The sequence below is a fragment of the Oncorhynchus mykiss genome, chromosome 13, assembly GCF_057628025.1.
Source record: "Oncorhynchus mykiss isolate SJ-2025 chromosome 13, ASM5762802v1, whole genome shotgun sequence".
NCBI classification, from domain to species: domain Eukaryota; kingdom Metazoa; phylum Chordata; class Actinopteri; order Salmoniformes; family Salmonidae; genus Oncorhynchus; species Oncorhynchus mykiss.
The window spans coordinates 32,226,443-32,249,342 of NC_143034.1; the positions used below are offsets into that span (position 1 = coordinate 32,226,443).

At 45.2% G+C, this 22,900-nt stretch overlaps 1 protein-coding gene across 7 annotated transcripts in view; it reads left to right on the forward strand.

The window, feature by feature from the left end:
- Positions 1 to 283: 283 nt before the first annotated feature.
- LOC110486004 (ubiquitin carboxyl-terminal hydrolase 34) overlaps positions 284 to 22,900 on the forward strand; it is a 57,821-nt gene continuing 35,204 nt past the window's right edge. For 5 of the 7 annotated variants that reach the window (XR_016485825.1, XM_036940655.2, XM_090196032.1 and 2 more), the window contains exons 1-16: positions 284 to 670; positions 6,472 to 6,559; positions 7,719 to 8,313; positions 8,645 to 8,695; positions 13,460 to 13,609; positions 14,000 to 14,067; positions 15,370 to 15,562; positions 15,779 to 15,840; positions 15,979 to 16,060; positions 16,183 to 16,275; positions 16,515 to 16,640; positions 18,857 to 18,986; positions 19,299 to 19,429; positions 19,717 to 20,405; positions 21,581 to 21,795; positions 22,595 to 22,710. Coding sequence is in view for 6 of the 7 variants with exons in the window: in XM_036940655.2 (XP_036796550.2) it covers positions 628 to 670; positions 6,472 to 6,559; positions 7,719 to 8,313; positions 8,645 to 8,695; positions 13,460 to 13,609; positions 14,000 to 14,067; positions 15,370 to 15,562; positions 15,779 to 15,840; positions 15,979 to 16,060; positions 16,183 to 16,275; positions 16,515 to 16,640; positions 18,857 to 18,986; positions 19,299 to 19,429; positions 19,717 to 20,405; positions 21,581 to 21,795; positions 22,595 to 22,710 (2,832 nt within the window). In the remaining variant the exon portion in view is untranslated. The remainder of the gene's footprint in view (positions 671 to 6,471; positions 6,560 to 7,718; positions 8,314 to 8,644; positions 8,696 to 13,459; positions 13,610 to 13,999; positions 14,068 to 15,369; positions 15,563 to 15,778; positions 15,841 to 15,978; positions 16,061 to 16,182; positions 16,276 to 16,514; positions 16,641 to 18,856; positions 18,987 to 19,298; positions 19,430 to 19,716; positions 20,406 to 21,580; positions 21,796 to 22,594; positions 22,711 to 22,900) is intronic. The other 2 variants (XM_036940660.2, XM_090196034.1) reach the window with 1 other exon arrangement.

Sequence of the window (22,900 nt, forward strand, 5' to 3'; positions counted from 1 at the left end):
TCCATCAAATGTATTTTTGAAATTTCAAAAGAGTTCTCAATGGGAAAGCAGATAAAAAGCAATCACTTATGCATGTGAAAACAGAATCCTAGTCATTACTGAAGGGGCCACCTGGCACATGCCCTGTGTATCCTTCCCTCATCGGGGTAACCCGGGCCAGATAATCGAATCCCCTCAGTGGCTACTGGCTGGTGCTCTCTTAACTGTCTGCTGCTTGTGAATGAAACGCCATTTGTAAACAGTTCTTGCTGATGGTGTAACCGCGAGACTAGCGGAAAAAGACGAACAAGGCGAAGGAGACAACGGAAAGTTACGAATTATGAACATGCTGTGCCCCCACCCCTTTTCAATATGGCTGCGGTATCTACACTCCAGTAACGCTCCGATTGGATATTGACTCGACTGAATCTTAATGCCTCTTACCTTTTGACTTTATCAACGATATTTAGTATCAAATTCAATCTGAATCTATTACTCTCCCTTATTTTATTTAATGCATTAGCAAACCTTCACCAACCACTACGTCGGGCCTTTTCCCCCAAAACAACCAGGTGCCAACAATTCGTATCCATCAACAATTTCCAATGGTTTGACTACACTTTTCCTTTGTTATTTTCTTAATGAACGATGTGTGAAAACTGCGCCGAGCTGGTGGAGGTTTTAAATGAAAGTAAGTGAAAAAAATATATTAAATGTTTTGGCCGTAGTGGTCCCCTAACGCTAGCTAACGTTAGCTAAGTCAGGCTACCTGATGGAAGCTGGACAGCTAGCTATCGTACCCGGTTCTCCACTAGCCAGACAGCTGCCAATGTAAGGCCTTGTCTTGAATTAATGATCTGAATGTAAATGGAACCTTGTCTGCAACTTTGAGGCCTGTCTCTGTCAAATCGCTGCAGGATGAAGGGGTGCCTGAACAGATTGAACTGGCTTGGTAGCTAGACGAGAATCTAAACATAATTTAACTTAGTTAGCTAACTAATTAGATTGGGTTGATGCCATTGTATGGTAACTTGGTTAGCTAGCTAACAGTTTGGTTAACTGCTTGTATACATGTGGTTTGACATGTATTTGGCCATAACAAATGTTTGCTACACATTGCATGTGCCTTTTTTATGTCCGAGACGAGAGGGGTGGCTGTGGAAGTGGTTATGTTGTGCAGGCGTGTTCGCTCTTTCTAGCTAGCCTGTCTGGTTGATATGTTTGTCAGTTTCACGTTGACTAACGAGTTGTCCAACGTTAACTCACTGACTAGCCAGCTAGCATCAAAACGGACTAATTAGTTTTCATGTTTGAGTTGACACAGGCGCTGTAATATAATTTTGCCAGATTACAAGCAAATGTTTAGCATTGTCGGCTAACGTTAGCTGAGTAATATGGGGTCACTAGTTTATTTACTTAAATACAATAAGCGAGCAAGCTAGCTAGCAAGCTAGGCATGTATAACATATGCCAACTATGATTCATTTGAGTTTTTGATTGCTTGTTAACTATTATAAACTTGTTCTTAATCAAAATCAAATGTGCCTTCGAATGCCATTGGATGTATTTCCTAGTTAAGATTAAAATGGACAGTAACATCAGAACAGATTATTTGCTAGCTACGATGTAACGTTAGCTAACTAGGCCATATTGCTTTCATAACGGGATATGGGAGCGAATAAACAAAGGCCCATTTTTTGGGGGTATTTTTTTTAGGGCTACGTCTCTTGTTTCCTCCATTGCATCTATAGCTAGTTATACGTCTATGAAATTGCAATGGTTTGTATATGTAGAGTGTACTTGTTTTGCCTAGTTAGCGAACTGAATATGGGAATGCATTGGCGATGGTAGCAAGAAGACACTGCTGACAGTCTGCCTTATGGCCTGGTGTACTGTGCTTCTTGCCATATGAGTTGTTTGCCATCAATAATATGGGATTTTGCATTTTAATCTTAATATGTTTGTTTACTAGTTAGGATGTCTTGTGAGTTTTTTATGTTTTACACCTATTTTCAGTCTGATATTAGTGACTAAGCGTTTGAGTTGGTGACTTGGACTAATCGTTTTTTAAATTGTCTCCATATTTTGGGAGGACATCCAAACCCACATGGTAAAGCAGTTGTGTGTTGATTATTGCAGGACCCCTTTGAAAGGGGTGTCATGATGCTACTGCTCAAAGGTTCTTTCACCCTGCCAATACACATTTAAAATAAACTAGATGAATGGAATATAACATAACCTATCCCCTCTGCAAATCTGTTATTCAAATGAGCAATGAGTATGACATTTTAGGCGCTCATTCATTTGGTGGTTTGTAGGCAAATTAGAAATGTAGCCTTACTTAAAGGTTCTATACATTTCCTTTGGCCTATAATCAGTGAACACACTGATGTATTATTAAAGTGTGTGGAGGAGTAGGCCTATGACACTAGTGTTCTAAAAGGGCCCCCTTTTTTCTTTGAGCAAAACACCCTCTCTCTGGCCCACATGTACGTCTATCAACAATAATTCTGAAATGGCTAGTAGGCCACACAGTATGTTTTCACAGTAGAGCTGCTGTTTTACGTGTGACTGGGGTCTTCCCTCTGTTGAGCAAAACAGAGTACACCCCCTGTGAGTGTTTGTTGGCACCAGGCTGCTGCCAGTAGAGGTGTGAGAGTCTTGTCTGGAGCGTCAGGGTGTGAGACTGGCAGCCCCATGTGTGTGAGACTGGCAGCCCCATGTGTGTGAGACTGGCAGCCCCATGGGCACGTTCACTAGGTGACCCCTGACCCCAAATTTGCTGTTGCGGTATGCATGAAGCCGGGAATTTTTTGTGTGTGGCTGCATGCATGCAAGGGAAGTGAGGGATTTACAGAGGGAATGAAGGGTTTCAACCTGCTATTGAATATGCTGTGCAAGTAATCCTGCAGGGTGGCAGGTAGTCTCGCTGTTAAGTGTGTTGGGCCAGTAACCAAAAGGTCGCTGGTTCGAATCCCGTGCCAGCTAGGTGAAAAATCTGTCGATGGCCCCTTGAAGAAGACGCTGCGAATTGCTCCTTTAAGTCGTTCTGGATAAGAGCGTCTGCTAAATGACTAAAATGTAACATGTGACTGCCATTGTCAATCTCCACACACCCTGCTTTAAGATGCTGTCTGGCACTGTGGCCAGCAAGGCAGAGGTTGCTCTTGAGCATAGATCTCTGGGACCAGCTTACCTGCCCACCCCTAGCCTAATACTAATCCATTGATGTAAAAAGACAAACTGACCCTAGATCAGCACCTAAGCCAACTGACGTTACTTCCACCAACACAGGCAGTTGAGCACAGCAGAGCCCTGCTGAGAACTGCTGAGTTGTAGGTGTCTATTTTACTTCTCTAATGTTTTTTGTTACAAGCTCAAAGCTTTGCTGTCAGAACAATGGCTGGGATATCCAGATCGTCTTATCTGGGGATGATCGCAATGTTTTTGGTACAGGCCACTGAACACAATGTCATGGATTGTTTTATGAAGGGAGCTGGGAATTTTGGCCGAGTCCAGTTCAAGATAAAAAAAAGAAAAGTGGTTGAAAAGGGAATGAAGGCAGACACACAGTTAGGTCAGAGTTAAGACGAGCTGCCCTGGTGAACTTTAGAACCCTGTTTGTTGTTTCTTCATCTCAAGAACAGACCCACTTACCTGGACACTAGTTCCACTTTATGTTTTCTGTTTCTCTTGGTAGCGTTTTGGCACAACTCCAATTTTCACAGTGGTTGTTATTATGCACTATGCATGATAAGAATGTGACATTGAGGCCTAGGTCAGTTGGGTATGGAAACTTTGTCACAAAGTTTGCATGTAGGCTGTGCCTTTTTTAAATGACACTTCTCCCTCAAACATAACGTGCAATATTCAATGTATAGTTGATTTCATTAGCAATTTATCTTAAACTTTTAACTTTTAGTTAGTAGTGAAGAAAAAATAAGTAGCAGTAACTCTTCAAGTATTCCAAAACAACCACAGGTGCTCTTGTCGTGAAATAGTACTAGAAAAGCCCAACAAAAATTGGGTCTGAAGTGGCATAAAAAAAAAGTCTAACATGAAGCACTCGTGTGGGTTTGCAAGTTAAAAAGCCTTTAATATGTGGGCTAAGTCATTTTGTGTGTCGGCTAACGCTTTCATCGGGGTGTCCTTTTGCTTTTCTTGTTAGTAGCCTCGGCATGTACGCCAATGGGAGGCGACAATATGGTCCGTTTTCTCTTTTTCTGAGAGCAGAAAATAGGCTGTTGGTACAACAACAACAGATCTGTGGGTGCGGCTGAAAATTATGCGTCACAAATGCAGCCTCCCCAGTGTCACAAATGTTTTTCATTTACACCAATGACTTTGTGAAGACGCAAGTGCTTTGGGTTTGCGGAATAATATAGGCAATGCTGCACTTTCCACAGAAATGTTAGAGCTGAACTTTTGACACGGCAATAACCTTCCATTGGACATGCCTTGCCCCACACGTCGCTTACATTTTGTTTTGAGACTGTGTGTTTGTGTGTCACCAATAGGGATGTGCGTGGTTTTACGAATGTCTTAAAGGATGTTAGTATTTGAATACTTGTGGGAATACATTTTTGCATCAAGAAAATGTAGAGGCCTATTTTAACACAGGCATTTTCTAAATTTAAATATCCATGTGACATTGTTACATACAAGGTCTGTGACATTTCAAATGATTAATTTAATAAAATCAACTGTTGTAAGTTTTTATGACTTGCCCCATTTAAAAAAGGCCGGTAGCTGTCTGGTAGCCTTCACGTGTCGCTTGTTGTTTTATGTTGGCCAATCAACGAGGCTCAATGTGTAGTGAGCGTTCACTACACATTGAGACGGAATTAAATTACGGAAGCAAAATTATTTGGCTACGACAAGCAACCAATAGCTAGGCTTTAGTTTTATTGAATGGGGTTGGGGAGAGGGTGCTAAATGTGGCCTAAATTAGCCAAGCTACCTATAGTTTTTGTAGGCTACTCCAGTCAAGACGGACACTATTGCATGGGATGATAAATAACATTGCCTGCTACAAGTTAGCTAGTCTAGGCTGTAGCCAGGCAGCGTCTCTCTCTCTGGCCGTGTCTAGACTTGACAGTGCATGCAGATTTAGTATTCTGATATAGAGTTCTGATTGATGGAATTCCAAACATGTCACGCGCCTGCACCTACATTTAAATGTGTCTATGGTGTCCACAGTGTGTCCGGATTCCCTTTTCCAGCGCTATATTCAAATGCCAGTATGCATTCTACAAACTGTGGACTAGGCAAAATATGATATAGCAACAACTGATGGCAGTAGCGAACTAGTGTTGCACACGAGCCAGCTAACCTCTGTAGCTAGTCAAGAGCAAGCAACGCAAACGGGTTAGCATAACTCCAGCCCCCAATTTTTTTTGTTGTTGTATTTTATTTATTTCATTGTTTTGATGTCTTCACTATTATTCTACAATGTAGAAAATAGTAAAAATAAAGAAAAAACCTTGAATGAGTAGGTGTTCTCAAACTTTTGACCGGTAGTGTATTTCCTCCAGCAATATAATGAAAAGGTGCCTCTCGGTCCCAAAACACACGCTTTCTGGAGACTTGTGGGAGGAGTGCTTGCTGATAACATCGGACACTGTATGCGATTTCGGTAGCCTGTTTACGTCCAGACTTAGGAGAAATCGGCACACAATGCGTCCCTGACCATCTCCTGAAGTGGTCAGCCAGATCTGAACACAGTCAGACCGCAAAGTGGCTTTTCAATGTGATCTTCGTGTTCTGATAGCAGAAGTCGCATGTAAGTGTCAAGTGTAGACACGACCTCTGCCTGTCTGCTCGCTCCCATCTCACCAGCATTTCCAAGCAGGAGCAGTGATAGAGCGCCAGCCTCTTTTTCGCACAGCAGTGCTCAGGTTAAAAACGTTAGTATATTTCTAATATCCGGATACCGACGACAATGTATGATACTATTCAAATAGTGAAATGTATTTCTACCCCCATTCCTAGTCACCAACACATAATACAGTAGCTGACTTTATTTTTAGCCTGTTGTACAAGCCAATGCTGCTTGGGAAGGCATTTTGGTGTACCTGTTAGTGGTCGGTGATGGGGAGCTTTGCCTGGCGCCGTGCTAATGTGGTGCTGAGGCACGTTTCTCACCAGAGGCTTGAGACTTCCATGGGTCAGTCTCCCATCCAGACTAGAGATGATCATCTCTGTTCTCCTGTTGACCAAAGGACCGTTCGCATTGCGCCTCGGGAAATATATTTTGTTGTTGTAGCGAAGCGTCTGACAACCACTATTCCTTCTTCAACGGTCTTGGATAATGCCTAAAATATTTGCATTGCAATTTCAGCTTCCTATGTGTGCAATTTTCTAGCGCGTGGCCACTATATAGGCCAGTAGCCTTTGAACAAGCAGTGTGGGTCAAGTGTCATGTCCTACACTTGCCTTTTCCATGTACATTGAACTGTACTCACCACCTTGTCTGCTCTCTCTCCCCTCCAGTATCGGATGCAGACAGCACTGAGGGCCTACAGCTGAAGAAGGAGCATGCTTTACGAGTCTTCAGCTACATCAGCTCATGGACCCAGAGGTCAGTCTCCCGCTCTCCTCTGTTCCCCGCATTCATTATTCTTCCACCGATTCGTCCCAAATGGAACCCTGTTCCCTATTTAGTGCACTACTGTGACCAGGTGCCTTTCTTTTGACCCCTATGTAGGGAAAAGGGTTTCATTTGGAACGTAGACCGTTAATATTTAAAAGGGGAGGATATCCGCTCCTGGATAACTCGGAGGTCATTATCAGCCGTGAATTCATAATTTATTACTAGCGCCAAAGGCTAACCAATGTGTTTTAAGTGTAGCTTAGCATGTAGGCTCGCTAAGGTCACCAGAGGACAAGTAGGTCATAATAGGTTTTTCGTCTTGCTTAGTGGTGGTTTTATTGTTTTTTTTAGCTAGATGTGTGCGTGCCTGCCTGCCTGCCTGTGTGGAGAAGAGCCTTGAGGAATTATTGACCTTTCCTAGTAGTTCTCCCACTCTCTGAGATCAGGGGGAAAAGTGCTTGACTAATCAGGGAAACTTGACTGAAGGCATTCTTCTACTTTTGCAATCTTCTCTTTGTGTTTCTGATTAGTGGGATCCTTCATGTGTGTTAATTGGTTGCTGTCTTATGAAAATACATTGGGGGGGGGGGTTCTAAAATAGCATGGTCAGTAATATAGTCAGACATGCGTTTTAACGTTACGTAACTGTCAAAAGAAACAGAATTCATGAACAGAGCTCAGTAGATCAAGGGCTTCATTCAATCAAATCCTCCAACAATGAATATTCTGCATTGTTGTTAATGTAACTAAATCCTACTTACATGTCTTATTCAGAAAGTGAGTGAACTGAATATTTTCTGTTGCAAGTACCTAAAACTAGGCTCCTCTTGCTATTTTATTTGATGCCTTATTTTATTTGATGCCTTATTCGCTTCAATGCAAGTTTGATTGAATTGAGCCAGGAGATGAGTCTCTCTAAAGATGGCTGGTTGTTGAGGCCAACACAAGCAGAAGCTACAGTTCACTGCAGTGTGGACCGTGCATTGCCTTTTTATGGTTCCCAAACGTTTTGATTCTTTGACCATCCAAATGGAATGAGTCAGCCTCAAACTGTGACCCCAGTAGGAGTTGAATGCGACTCACTGGTGGGTCTTCGTGATTCGTATTTCACACAATCCCTCTGGCCACGCCTCCTTTCCCTCCACAGGCAATGTCTATGCTGCTTCAAGGAGTACAAGCACCTGGAGGTGTTCAACCAGCTGGTCTACGCCCTCATCAACCTGGTCATCGCTCAGGTCACCAGCCTGAGGGACCGCCTCTGCAGCACCAACAGCCAACGGGGCGTCACTGACACCGGGGACGGGGCCGCAGGTGGCACGGAGGGGCCCGGGACAGAATGGGGAGGCGAGGGAGAGGGTGGAATAACTGGAGTAGGGCCACACCCCCAGCAACCGCCCTCCTCGCCTGTTGAGGACGAGCCGCTGAATGTGGAGAGGGACTCGGCGGAGGAGGACGCCGCCGGGGACGCACCGGAGCAGAACCAGAATAACAACAACCAGAACCCAGTCCAGGGGACAAGCAAGGCCCAGCAGGAGGCCCCCAAGCCAGAGGAAAGTAGTAGTGGTATTGGGGCGTCTGAGGCTGGAGCTAGCAGCAGTACGGACAGCCAGGCTCAGGAGGACATGTTTGACTCGTGGAGCACAGAGGACCGGGAGAAGCTGCTGCTCTGCGCTGCCAAGATTTTCCAGATCCAGTTCCCACTGTACACGGCTTACAAACACAACACACACCCCACAATAGAGGTAATGGAATGACACACCCTGATACAACACAATACATACCCAAACCCCACTGTAGAGGTAAACTAATAATATGGTTCCCCCCTACACAACACCCACCCCACCAAAGCATTAATGGTTTAATATGTACCGCCGACACAACACACACTGCACCATAGAGGTAAAAGCGTAACATGCGGCCATACACACAACTCTATTATGGAATCAGTATTTGTCTCCATGGGGTACTTAATACTTGACAATGACATTGGTGTCATCCTGTTCTAAAATGTTCTCTAACATTTCTCAGTATACAATATACTCGTCATACTTTCTTTTTGTTTCCTTTTTCCAGGACATCTCTGCTCATGAAAGCAATATCCTCGGCTCCTTCTGCGACATGAACGTAAGGAAAACACAATACTCAATCTGCCTGATCGTCGCTTTGTGTCGGTTCTAACTCTTTACAGCACCCTATTCCCTTTTTAGAGTGCACTTCTTTTGACCCGGGCCCGTATGGCTCTGGTCAAAAGTACTGCACTATATAGGGAATAGGGTGCCACTTGGGATGCATCCCATTGCCTTAATGTCTGGGCTGCCTGTTTGACCATTCGCCAATCTCCTCCTAGTCCCCTCTCCTCTCTCCTGTGGTCATGTTACTCATCTTAGTGATTTATGACATCTTGGCTCTATTTATATTTTATTGGGAAGCTGCATGAAAAGTGGCATGCCCAGAACCCATTTAGGACTGGGAGAGTAGGGAGGCAGTACTCTGAACACTGTTCCCAGGTTGTTGTAATGGGTTTTCACTCGAGGAGGTTTGGTGTAGATTTGGTTAACAATAGGTCCTAGAATAGTTCTCCCTCAGGGGTCCAATTACAAATGTTTCCTTTAGGACTAGGGGAGACGGCTCTCTAAACACTGATCTCAGGTCCCTCTTGTGGTTTTCAGGCCAACGTACACATGAGGTGTGAAATGTGTCTGCAGTATATTTAGAGTTTTTTTTATTAAATTGAGGCTCATTCCACCTCCAAGTACTGTCGATCTTTCCCTGGAGTACAATAATTTGTCTCGGCTAATTTAATAACTTTCCAGCTCTTACCTCTCCACCATATTAAACATTTTTAAGGGATATTTTTAGAGGATAAAGTTCATATAGTATTCTGTGCTTAATTGATATTGCCCAGCTGTAATAAAACCAATGGAATACTCTAATCAAATTGTATTTGTCACATGCACCGAATACAGTAGACTTACATTTTTTTTAACCTTTATTTAACTAGGCAAGTCAGTTAAGAACACATTCTTATTTTCAATGACGGCCTAGTGGGTTAACTGCTCGTTAAGGGGCAGAACGACAGATTTGTCAGCTCAGGGATTTGAACTTGCAACCTTACTAGTCCAACGCTCTAACCACTAGGCTACCCTGCCGCCCCGGCAGTGAAAGCCGGGGCGGCACTTACATGCCCTTAACGGTTTTAAAGTATTTACTCATAAGTAAAAAAATGTATAGAAAAAATAACATAATAAAAGAATAGGCTATATACAGGGGGTACCGGTACAGAGTCAGTGTGCGGGGGCACAGGTTAGTTGAGGTAATATGTACAGTACCAGATTGGACACACCTACTCATTCCAGGGTTTTTCTGAATTTTTACTATTTTCTACATTGTTGGAAAATAGTGAAGACATGAACACTATGAAATTACACATGGAATTATGTAGTAACCAAAAATGTGTTAAACAAATCTAAATATAGTTTATATTTGAAATTATTCAAAGTAGCCACCTTTTGCCTTGGTGAATTTTTTTTTATCACTCTTGTCATTCTCTCAACCAGCTTCATGAGGTAGTCACCTTGAATGCATTTCAATTAACAGGTGTGCCTTGTTAAAAGTTAATTTCTGAAATTTCTTTCCTTAATGCGTTTGAGCCAATCAGTTGTGTTGTGACAAGGTAGGGGTGGTATACAGAAGATAGCCCTATTTGGTAAAAGACCAAGTCCATATTATGGCAAGACAAGAACAGCTCAAATAAGCAAAGGGAAACGACAGTCTGTCATTACTTTAAGACATGATGCTCAGTCAATCTGGAACATTTCAAGAACTTTGAACGTTTCTTCAAGTGCCAGTCGCAAAAACCGTCAAGTGCTATGATGAAACCTCTGCTGCAGAGGTTAAGTTCGTTAAGTGTTTCCAGCCTCAGAAATTGCAGCCCAAATAAATGCTTCACAAAGTAACAGCCACATCTCAACATCAACTGTTCAGCTGAGACTACGTGAATCAGGTCTTCATGGTCGAATTGCTGCAAAGAAACCACTTCTAAAGGACACCAATATGAAGAAGACTTTCTTGAGCCAAGAAACACGAGCAATGGACATTAGACCGGTGGAAATCCGTCCTTTGGTCTGTTGATTCCAAATGTGAGATTTTTGGTTTCAACCGCCATGTCTTGGTGAGACACAGGGTAGGTGAACGGATGATCTCCGCATGTGTGGTTCCCATGTGAACCGTGGGGGTGCTTTGCTGGTGACACTGTCTGGGATTTATTTAGAATTTTTAGGTACACTTAACCAGCATGGCTACCACATCATTCTGCAGCGACACACCATCCCATCTGGTTTGCGCTTAGTGGGACTATCATTTGTTTTTCAACAGGACAATGACCCAATACACTTCCAGGCTGTGTTAAGGGCTATTTGACCAAGAAGGAGAGTGATGGAGTGCTTCATCAGATGACCTGGCCTCCACAATCACCCGACCTCAATCCAAATGAGATGGTTGAGTTGGACCGCATAGTGAAGGAAATGCAGCCAACAACTACTCAGCATATGTGAGAACTCCTTCAAGACTGTTGGAAAAGCATTCTATATGAAGCTGGTTGAGAGAATGCCAAGAGTGTGCAAAGCTGTCATCAAGACAAAGGGTGGCTACTTTGAAGATTCTCAAATATAAAATCTGTTTTGTTTAACACTTTTGGTTACTACATGATTCCTTATGTGTTATTTCATAGTTTTGATGTCTTCACTTATTCTACAATGTAGAAAATTGTCAAAATAAAGAAGAACCCAGGATTGAGTAAGTGTCCAAACTTGACTGGTACTGTACATATAGGTAAAGTGACTATGCATTGATAATAGAGTAGCAGCAGTGTAAAAATGGGGGGGGGGGGGGGGGGGGGGGGGTCGATGCAAATAGTCTGGGTAGCCATTTGATTAGCTGTTCAGGGGTCTTATGGCTTGGGGGTCGAGGCTGTTAAGAAGCCTTTTGGACCTAGACTTGGCACTCTGGTACTGCTTGTCGTGCCTTGCGGTCAGAGGCCGAGCAGTTGCCATAACAGGCGGTGATGCAACCAGTCAGGATGCTCTCTATGGTGCAGTTGTATTACTTTTTGAGGATCTGAGGATCCATGCCAAATCTTTTCAGTCTCCTGAGGGGGAATAGGCATTGTCGTGCCATCTTTACGACTGTCTTGGTGTGTTTGGACCATGATAGTTTTTTGGAGATGTGGACACCAAGGAACTTGAAGCTCTTAACCTGCTCCACTACAGCCCCGTCGATGAGAATGAGGGCATGCTCGGCCCTCCTTTTCCTGTAGTCCACGATCATCTCCTTTGTCTTGATCATGTTGAGGGAGAGGTTGTTTTCCTGGCACCACACTGTCAGGTCTGACTTCCTCCTTATAGATTCTCATCGGTGTTGATCAGGCCTACCACTGTTATGTCATCAGCAAACTTGATGGTTTTGGAATAGTGCTTGACCATGCAGTCAGGAGGGGACTGAGGACGCAGGGGACTGAGGTACAGGAGGGGACTGAGGAGGGGACTGAGTACAGGAGGGGACTGAGGACGCACCCCTGAGGGGCCCCCGTGTTGAGGATCAGCGTGGCAGATATGTTGTTACCTACCCTTACCACCTGGGGGCGGCCCGCCAGGAAATCCAGGATCCAGCTGCAGAGGGAGGGGTTTAGTCCCAGAATCCTTAGCTTATTGATGAGCTTTGTGGATACTATGGTGTTGAACGCTGAGCTGTAGTCAATAAATAGCATTCTCATGTAGGTTTTCCTTTTTGTCCAGGTGTGAAAGGGCAGTGTGGTGTGAAATAGAGATTGCGTCTTCTGTGGATCTGTTGGGGCATTATGCAAATTGGAGTGGGTCTAGGATTTCTGGGATAATGGTGTTTGCTGTGAGCCATGACCCACCTTTTAAAGCACTTCATGGCTACAGGCGTGAGTGCTACAGGTCGGTAGGCATTTAGGCAGGTTACCTTAGTTTTCTTCGGCACAGGTACTATGGTGGTCTCCTTGAAACATGTTGGTATTACAGACTCAGACAGGGAGAGGTTGGAAATGTCATTGAAGACACTTGCCAGTGGGTCCGCGCATGTTCTTATTACACGTTCTTAATACACGTTCTTAGTACACGTCCGTGCGGCCAGATTAATATTGACCTGTTTAAAGGTCTTACTCACATCGGCTATGAAGAGCGTGATCACACATTCGTCCAGAACAGCTGGTGCTCTCAAGCATGCTTCAGGGCTGCTTGCCTCGAAGCGAGCATATAAGTAATTAATCTCATCTGATAGGCTCCTGTCACTGGGCAGCTTGCGGCTCTGCTTCCGTTTGTAGTCCGTAATAGTTTGCTAGCCCTGCCACATCCGTCGGAGGGCATAGCGGGATTTCTTATAAGCGTCTTTAGCTCATTGCGGATATTGCCTGTAATCCATGGCTTCTGGTTGGAGTATGTACGTACGACCACTGTGGTAAAGACGTCATCGATACACTTATTGATGAAGCTCCCTACTTATCTGGCACACCAGTCAGGTTTAAGCAAATGCTCAAAGATTTCATATACTATGTACCCAGCTCTGGTCTGCGTACTCTTTCCTGAATAGGCTGCAAAAAAGCCATAATCTCTTCTCCTTCATGAGATGGTGTGAAAGAACTAGACAAGTGAAAGCAAATTCCCAGTATACATCCATCCACCATATTGCTTTCAATCTATAGTTCTGATAAACCAAAAGGAGATGAGGGTATGAAACCACTTGAAACCATTGAGTTGCACCAATCACGCTAGTCTCTTCCACTATGATTTGCGATATGAAGCCAAAGTTAGTTTTCCACTTCCGTGTGGACAATAAAGTTGCATTGACCTTGTTTTTCCCCGTGACCAGGATGTGGAGGTCCCCTTGCATTTGCTGCGCTATGTTTGCCTGTTCTGTGGCAAGCACGGTCTGTCGCTCATGAAGGACTGCTTTGAGTCAGGCACGCCGGAGAGCCTGCCCTTCCCCATCGCCCACGCCTTCATCACCATCGTCTCCAATGTGAGTAGGAGTTGATCCCAAAATGGCACCACAGCCCACTTGGCAGCCGCCCAATAAATGAATCCAGCTACCCAACAAATTAATCCAGACACCCAACATTGCAGCCCAACCCAACCGCCTAATATTTAGCCACCCAATCCTGGACATATTTACCACTACCTCCAGATGCTGTTTCAGCTCCATATGCAGATGTTCTTGATGCAGTTTCTATGTTATAGCACAGCTGTTTCATTTGTGAATGCTCTCTCCGTCAGTAATTGCAGTGAATGATCAGTTGTCAGCCAGCTCTGTTAAAGTGGCATCCATTTTTAGGTTTTCCACTGCTTCCCACACATCTCAAGGGATGTTGGTCTGATTCCAATTCTGTTTGTTCTCTCCACGCACACACAGATCCGAATATGGTTGCACATTCCCGCCGTCATGCAGCACATCATACCGTTCCGCACGTATGTAATACGGTAAGTTCACACTCTCCATATCAATGAAACTCTTTTGGTGAAATCTCTATTTACTTCAGAGTGAGGATCATTAAGTCTTCATTAGTTTCTCGCCGCCAGTGAGTTTTCACTAGTGCCTTGAAATCCCTATTTAGGCATGTGTCAATACAGATTGAATCACACATCTTTTATTGCATATAATGGTTAATGTTAGGTCATGCCGTTTTCCCCACATCAAATACAGCTCTATACAATATGGCATCCCATACTTCTGCGTAGTGCTTTTTTTCCTGCAGTCATTGTAAGAGAATAAGAAAATGGGGCAGTGAGAGGAGAGGAGAGTTGCTGTTGCAGTCGGAGCTCCTCTCGTCAGAAATGGCCCAAGGGGCTGTTTGAGATGCATATTGAGTTTTGTATACACAGTGCGGTGTTGTTCAACTCGCCCGCCACTTTCCAACACACAATCAAACGCACTTGATAGAGATGCTCCCCTGAATATTGGATGTAGTATTAGGGGGACATTATGCAAATGGTGTAATCCAGCATATTGGCAGTCGATTAGCATAAATCAAGGATGAATTTAGTGGATGCTCTTACAAAGCAAGCATATTTTTGTATTTGAGTTGAATTTCAAAATTCGGTCAGATACTTGACTGTATATATATATTTTTTCTGGATGGGAAGCAATTGCAGCTGAGAGCCCTCTCTTGCTGTGCCACCAACTGGTGTTGCTAGGAAGAGCTTCCCTCGCCATGGTAACAGTGGCCAGTGCTCCAGTCAGCTTCTCCTCACATGACCTTGGAGCAGCCAGACATCTCGCAGGCCTCGTCATACCTCTGTCATGTGACCTGGGTGGGCTGGTTTAACTGGTCCTGATGTCCAAATGGAACATTCCTTAGTCATTTTGATCCTTAGTCGACGAAGAATGATAAAATGTAAATTTCTGACTCCATTGCATTGACACCTTATAGCGTATCACTCCTTCCTCCTGAATTGAGCAAAATGTTTGTTTTTCTCAGAAGTTATTAAAAAGATACATACTGTATCTTATTGATCGCAAAGACTTGATTCTCATTGTAGCCAACTATTGTCACGGTGCTTCTCATCTGAGTGTTGCAGCCAGCCTCGATAGATGCCCCACACTTAGTCCTGACTGTTTAGTCCCATTTGTCCAGTCATTATGTCCAACCTGTCTACCATGTCTTCTACTTTTTAAAACTAAACAGAACAAATTAAAAGTATTTCCTAATGAAGAAACTTCCTGGTTTAAACAAAGTTAACTCAATTCACAAGTAACTTCTTTCCAAATGTGTCCCTCCCCAGGTACCTGTGCAAGCTGTCGGACCAGGAGCTGCGTCAGAGCGCTGCACGCAACATGGCCGACCTGATGTGGAGCACGGTGAAGGAGCCGCTGGACAGCGCACTGTGCTTCGACAAGGAAAGCCTGGACCTGGCCTTCAAATACTTCATGTCCCCCACGCTCACCATGAGGCTAGCCGGCCTCAGCCAAATCACGGTGAGACTCACACACTGCCGTGTTGCTTGCTCTTTGGGAGGAGTCTAGGCCGGGTTCCTGTGAAGCACGTTGTGACAGCTGTTTTGTTTTTGACACAGGTGTACATTGTTAAAGCTTCACTAGGACTTTCAGTTTAATGTAACTAAGACTTTTACACTGGTGTGTACATGCATACATACATTCATTACATTTTTACAACTCGTTTTCTCCCCACAGAATCAGCTCCACACCTTCAACGATGTCTGTAATAACGAGTCTCTGGTGTCCGACACCGAAACGTAAGTCAATTGATTTGATTTTTACAATGAAACTCAAGTCAGTTGTGTCGATTTTTACAAAGAAACGTAAGTCCATTGAGTTGATTTAGCACTGCGTCACGGACCGTAAAAGCAGCGTACCTCAAACTGTCCCTCCAGGTCAATAGCAAAGGAACTAGCTGACTGGCTAATCAACAACAATGTAGTGGAGCACATATTTGGACCAAATTTGCACATAGAGGTGAGTTTTCCCATTCCAAGTCGTTCTTACACTAATTCGCTACATTTTTATGGGCAATCTGTGTTTTAACTCCCCTGTTATAATGCAGAGTTTGTCTTTGTGCCTCTTTGTTGTCGTCCCAGATAATTAAGCAGTGCCAAGTGATCCTGAACTTCCTTGCCGCAGAGGGCAGGCTCAGCACCCAGCATGTGGACTGCATCTGGGCTGCAGCTCAGGTAACTAGGTCCTAAACACCAGGGGCCGCATGTATATAGATTTTCAGCGTAGAAATGCGGATTTGTAGGATACATTTAGCCTCTAATCAAATTGAGGGACCTAATCCTAGAGCAGCAACTTATTTTTCTTTACTGTATTCTACCAATTAGTTTTGCTATCATAATCCATTAAATTATTTTTGTTCTTTTCCATTGATGTTCTCCTTGACCCTGCCTCTCTATCTGTTCTCCCCATGTAGCTGAAGCACTGTAGCCGTTACATCCACGACCTGTTCCCCTCGCTCATCAAGAACCTGGACCCGGTGCCGCTGCGCCACGTCCTCAACCTGGTGTCCGGCCTGCACCCCAGCGCGCACACCGAACAGGTACACACGCACACACACCATGAGTGCCCAATGGTAGTTGATGGTATTCTACGAATGACCTCGATCCGGGAAGATGCCAGTATCGCGATACTAGTTAGTATTGTGGCAAGGAAACACAACACAACACTAAGCAAATTTAGGCCACGGCGAGGAGTGGACAATCAAATGTTGAGTGTGATTTGATCTACATATCACCAGCCCCCCCCGCAGCTACTTGCCCAAGCCTCCCCAGCTTCTCCTTCACCCAAATCCAGATAGCTGATGTTCTGAAAGAGCTGCAAAACCTGGACCCGTACAAATCAGCTGGGCTAGTAGACAATTTGAACCCTCTTTCTAAAATTATCCGTCATTGTTGCAACCCCCTATTACTAGTCCGTTCAACCTCTTTCATATCGTCCCGCGATTCCTAAAGATTGGAAAGCTGCCGCGGTCATCCCCTTCTTCAAAGGGGGACACACTCTAGACTCAAACTGTTAGACTTGTATCCATCCTGCCCTGCCTTTTCTAGTCTTCGAAAGCCAAGTTAACAAACAGATCACTGACCATTTCGAATCCCACCGTACCTTCTCCGGTGTGCAACACCTCAGCCATGCTCAAGGTACTAAACGATATCGTAACTGCCATCGATAAAAGACAGTACTGTGCAGCAGTCTTCATCAACCTGGCCAAGGCTTTCGACTCTGTCAATCACCGTATTCTTATCGGCAGACTCAACAGCCTTGGTTTTTCAAATGACTGCCTCGCCTGGTTCACCAACTACTTTTCAGAGTTCAGTGTGTCAAATCGGAGGGCCTGTTGTCCAGACCTCTGGCAGTCTCTATGGGGGTGCCACAGGGTTAAATTCTCGGGCCGACTCTTTTCTCTGTATATATCAACGATGTCCCTCTTGATTCCTTGATCCACCTCTACGCGGACGACACCATTCTGTATACATCTGACTTTTTTTTGGACACTGTATTAACAAACCTCCAAACGAGCTTCAATGCCATACAACACTCCTTCCGTGTCCTCCAACTGCTCTTAAATGCTTGTAAAACGAAACGCATTCTCTTTAATCGATCGCTGCCCGCACCTGCCCACCCGTCCAGCATCACTACTCTGGACGGTTCTGACTTAGAATATGTGGACAAATACAAATACCTAGGTGTCTGGCTAGACTGTAAACTCTCCTTCCAGACTCATATTAAGCATCTCCAATCCAAAATTAAATCTAGAATCGGCTTCCTATTTCACAACAAAGCCTCCTTCACTCACGCTGCCAAACATACCCTCGTAAAACTGACTATCCTACCGATCCTCGACTTCGGCGATGTCATTTACAAAATAGCCTTTAACACTCTTCTCAGCAAATTGGATGTAGTCTATCACAGTTCCATCTGTTTTGTAACCAAAGCCCCATATACTACCCACCACTGTGACCTGTATGCTCTCGTCGGCCAGGCCCTCGCTACATATTCGTCGCCAGACCCACTGGCTCCAGGTCATCAATAAGTCTTTGCTAGGTTAAGCTCCGCCTTAACTCAGCTCACTGGTCACCATAGCAACAACCACCCGTAGCACGCTCTCCGGCAGGTATATCTCAATGGTCATCCCCAAAGCCAACACCTACTTTGGCCATCTTTCCTTCCAGTTCTCTGCTGCCAATGACTGGAACGAATTGCAAAAATCGCTTAAGTTGGAGACATATCTCCCTCACTAACTTTAAGCATCAGCTATCTGAGCAGCTTACCGATCGCTGCAGCTGTACACAGCCCATCTGTAAATAGCCCATCCAACTACCTTCCTCATCCCCATACTGTTTTTATTTACTTTGTTTTGCCTTTTTGCACACCGGTATTTCTACTTGCACATCATCATCTGCATATCTATCACTCCAGTGTTAATTTACTATGGCCTATTTATTGCCTTACCTCTTTACTCCATTTGCACACACTGTATATAGATTTTTCTATTGTGTTAGTGACTGTACTTTTGTTTATCCCACATGTAACTCTGTTGCTTTGCTTTATCCTGGCCAGGTCGCAGTTGTAAATGAGAACTTGTTCTCAACTGGCCTACCTGGTTAAATACAAAAATTAAAAAAAATGCTTTGATAAGGAGCTTTATAGTCACATACACCTAGTCTAACTAACAGAGCTGCTCTTTGTCTTGGACACCTCCCACCATAAAGATCCTATAATTGTGATTCTGTATGTAATTCTACGCTGCTCCCCCAGACCCTGTACCTGGCCTCCATGCTGATCAAGGCTCTGTGGAACAACGCCCTGTCCGCAAAGGCCCAGCTCTCCAAGCAGAGCTCCTTCGCCTCGCTGCTCAGCACCAACGTCCCCATGGGCAACAAGAAAGGTACGATGGTTTGTGGTGTTTGTGTATGTGTATTTCAAGGGGATATACCTTTTGTTTGATCAGTGGTAGTCAACAACTCCGGTGCTGTTAAGTGAGTGGTCCAGTCCAGCACTAATCAAGGTGTTGAATCGAATGTTTTAGTGCTGGGATGGAACAAAAGCCTTGAACACCTTTTTTAGATACCAATAACCATGGTTTACCACTTGCTTAGATAAATATGCTCTTAAACATATCTGCTGTATATAGACTACCTTATGTTTTGTGAGATGCGGAATCTGATGCATCAAGCCTCTGCTTCTCGTCTCTACCCAGGCTCCCCAGCGGCCAGCCCGGACAGCAGTGACAACAGCGACACTCACCACAGCGGCGGTAGCGACATGGAGATGGACGAGCAGATGATGGGCGGCAGCAAGCGGGGCCAGCAGAGACTCTCTGACACGGAGGTTAGTAGCACTCCAGTACCCTTTTCACGCCATCTAGCTGGAGAAACAAGTGATGCACGTTCTCAATACTTTTAATGGGAATTGTTGTTAGTAGCAAACTGTTACTTTCCAGTGCTGTTCAGAAATCCATGCCTTGTTTTTTTGTTTGCCTAGCCTCTGTCTCCAATAGCTAACTTTTTAGACTTTTTATCAAAAAGCTAATCTAAGTCAATATCCCCGTCTCGTGGTTCTGATGTATGGCCGGTTTAACTGGAACTGATTTGGTCTCCTCTCTCCGCCCCGTCCAGGAGTCGATGCAGGGCAGCTCGGACGAGACGGCCAACAGCATGGAGGAGGGCAGCAGTGGGCCCGGCAGCAGCAGTGGCCACAGCGAGGGCTCCAGCAACGAGGCGGGCTCCAGCCGTGCCAGCCAGTCAGCGGGAAGCCCAGGCAGTGAGCTGCACTCTGATGACATGGCTGACAGCGAGGTCCTCAAGGAGGAGGAGGAGGAGGAAGATGACGAAGATGATGATGAAGATGAGGACGACGAAGAGGATGAAGAGGGGAACAACCGGGGCGTGGCGGCCGAGGGCAGCCCGCAGAAGCAGCCCCGGGACCAGCCGGAGGTCAGGAAGCGGAAAGCGGGCGAGGCGCTGGTGGAGGAGCATGGCGACAGGGCCGAGAGAGGGGCAGGAGACGGACCAAAACCCAAATGTTTGCCCTTTAACCCCGAGGCAGCCGTCGGCATGGTAACGGCTGCGGTATCAATGGAGGGCCGCATGAGGATGCTGGACGCCTGCTCGGCCCGGCCTGATGGGCCCGAACAACAACATTCAGAGATGGGAGGCCCCTCATCCCAAATGGCCCCTGGCCCCCAGGAGCAGACCTGCCTGCCCTGCCCCGGGGACTTCCTGGGGGATGCCATGGGCAACGAGCTGTTCAACTGCCGACATTTCATCGGGCCCCACAATCACCACCATCACCACCACCACGAAGGGTAAGACTATCACCATCTCTTTTTGCTTTCTTTACGCTAACCTGCTATCTTCTTTGTATCTCCTCTTTCACAATGTTCTATGTTTGTCAAATTTGCCTCGGGAGATGAGGTTCTTTTTAAGGCTTCTTTTGACTACAGACCCCAACCAAGACAAACTGTCTGTGGCCGATTCTACATGTTGAATCAGGACCAACTACTAGCAATTATGTCGGCGTCCAAATGAGTCTAGACACCACCCGTAGACAAGTTGAGTTTCCTGTAGTTGCATAGATGTGTAGAAGTGTCCAGTCAATAATTTCTACATTTGTCATGAGGAACTAGATGTACACTGAGTGTACAAAACATCAGGAACACCTTCATAATATTGAGTTACACCCCGTTTTGCCCTCAGAACAGCCTCAATTCGTCGGGGCGTGGACTCTACAAGGAGTCGAAAGCGTTCCACAGGGATGCTGGCCCATGTTGACTCCAATGCTTCCCACGGTTTTGTCAAGTTGGCTGGATGTCTTTTGGGTGGTGGACCAGTCTTGATACACACGGGCAACTGTTGAGCGTGTGAAACCCAGCGGCGTTGCAGTTCTTGACACACTCAACGCGGTGTGCCTGGCACCTTCTACCATACCCCGTTCAAAGGCACTTAAATGTTTTGTATGGCCCATTAACCCTCTGAATGGCACACATACACAATCCATGTCTCAATTGTAATAAACAGTAACTCCTTCGTTATTTATTGCCTACCTCCTCACGCCATTTGCACACACTGCATATAGACTTTCTTTTTTTCTATTGTGTTATTGGCTGTACGCTTGTTTACTCCATGTGGAACTCTGTGTTGTTGTTTGTGTCGCTTTGCTTTATCTTGGCCAGGTCGCAGTTGTAAATGAGAACTTGTTCTCAGCTAGCCTACCTGGTTAAATAAAAATATTGCCTCTAGGCTTCAAAATCCTTTAACCTGTCTCCTCCCTTTCATCGACACTGATTTTAAGTGGATTTAACAAGTGACATCAGTAATTGATCATAGTTGTCACCTCGATTCACCTGGTCAGTCTGTCATGGAAAGAGCCATGTTTTGTACATTCAGTGTAAATGTATTTGTTTTCCTTGCAACGTGAATCTTAGGCTTATTCAAGTGACGACAACATGCATTGCCCTTCTAACATTGAATCATCCACCAGGCACATGGCGGACGACATGCTGAGCGCAGACGACGTGTCCTGCAGCAGCTCCCAGATCAGCGCCAAGTCGGAGAAGAACATGGCCGACTTTGACGGTGAGGAGTCTGGCTGTGAGGAGGAGCTGGTGCAGATCAACTCGCACGCCGAGCTCAGCTCCCACTTGCAGCAGCACCTGCCCAACCTGGCCTCTATCTACCACGAGCACATGGTGCAAGGTAGGCTGCACTGCACGGTGCACCTAGGGTTGTGAATTGACTTAAATTTAGCCCAAAATTCCCAGGTTTCCCAGAAATCGTGGCTGGAAAATTCACAGAATACCCTACTCGCGGAACGGTTCGCCCAACTAATTGCACACCAATAACGGGCCTCAGTTTACAGCGGCACAAATCATGTAGTTATGGTTCTACTAATCGTCTGGATGGGCCAATCCAGTCAAACGCTTTCACCATCAGTTAATCGCGTGTAGCTCAAGTGGTAGAGCAAGGCACTTTTATTTTTTTAAATTTGGACCTTTATTTAACTAGGCAAGTCAGTTAAGAACACATTCTTATTTACAATGGCGGCCTACCAGGGAACAGTGGGTTAACTGCCTTGTTCAGGGGCAGAATGACAGGTTTGTACATTGTCAGCTTTGGCATTTGATCCAGCAACCTTTGGGTTACAGGCCCCAACGCTCTAACCGCTAGGCAACCTGCCGCCCCTGGCTTGCAACGCCAGGGTTATGGGTTCGATTCCCACGGTGGACCAGTATGACAATGTATGCACTCACTACTGCTCTGGATAAGAGCGTCTGCTAAATAATACAAAATCATCTTCTACCTGTAAACGTGACCGTCTGGCGTTCCATATGGCTGCTTTCTTATTGCCATTCTTAGTGTCACTCGGTTTGTTGTCATCCTTGCCACATTTTAGCATGATATTTGAGCTTGACATTTTAGCACTTCAGTAAGTCTTTACTGAACTTTTTTTTATGGCTCTCTTTCTCACCAGCGGCTGTGTTCTATTCCTCTGCAGGCCCGCAGGTCCACAAGCACCAGTACTCTGGCCACGCCGTGACTGACATCAACCTGGACAACGTGTGCAAGAAGGGCAACACGCTGCTCTGGGACCTGGTGCAGGATGAGGACGCGGTAAGAACCGTGACACTGGATTACACCGTGCACTAAGAAAGCATTCTGCTGGCGACTGTCTTGCTGTGCAAAAGCACGTAGCATTCTAGTAGTCAGACAGCCTTGAAGCCTAGCGGCATAGAAGCCGTTAAGAGTTTGAGTTCCCAGAAACAAGTGACACATTTTGTTGTCTAAATGTTCATTCACCGAA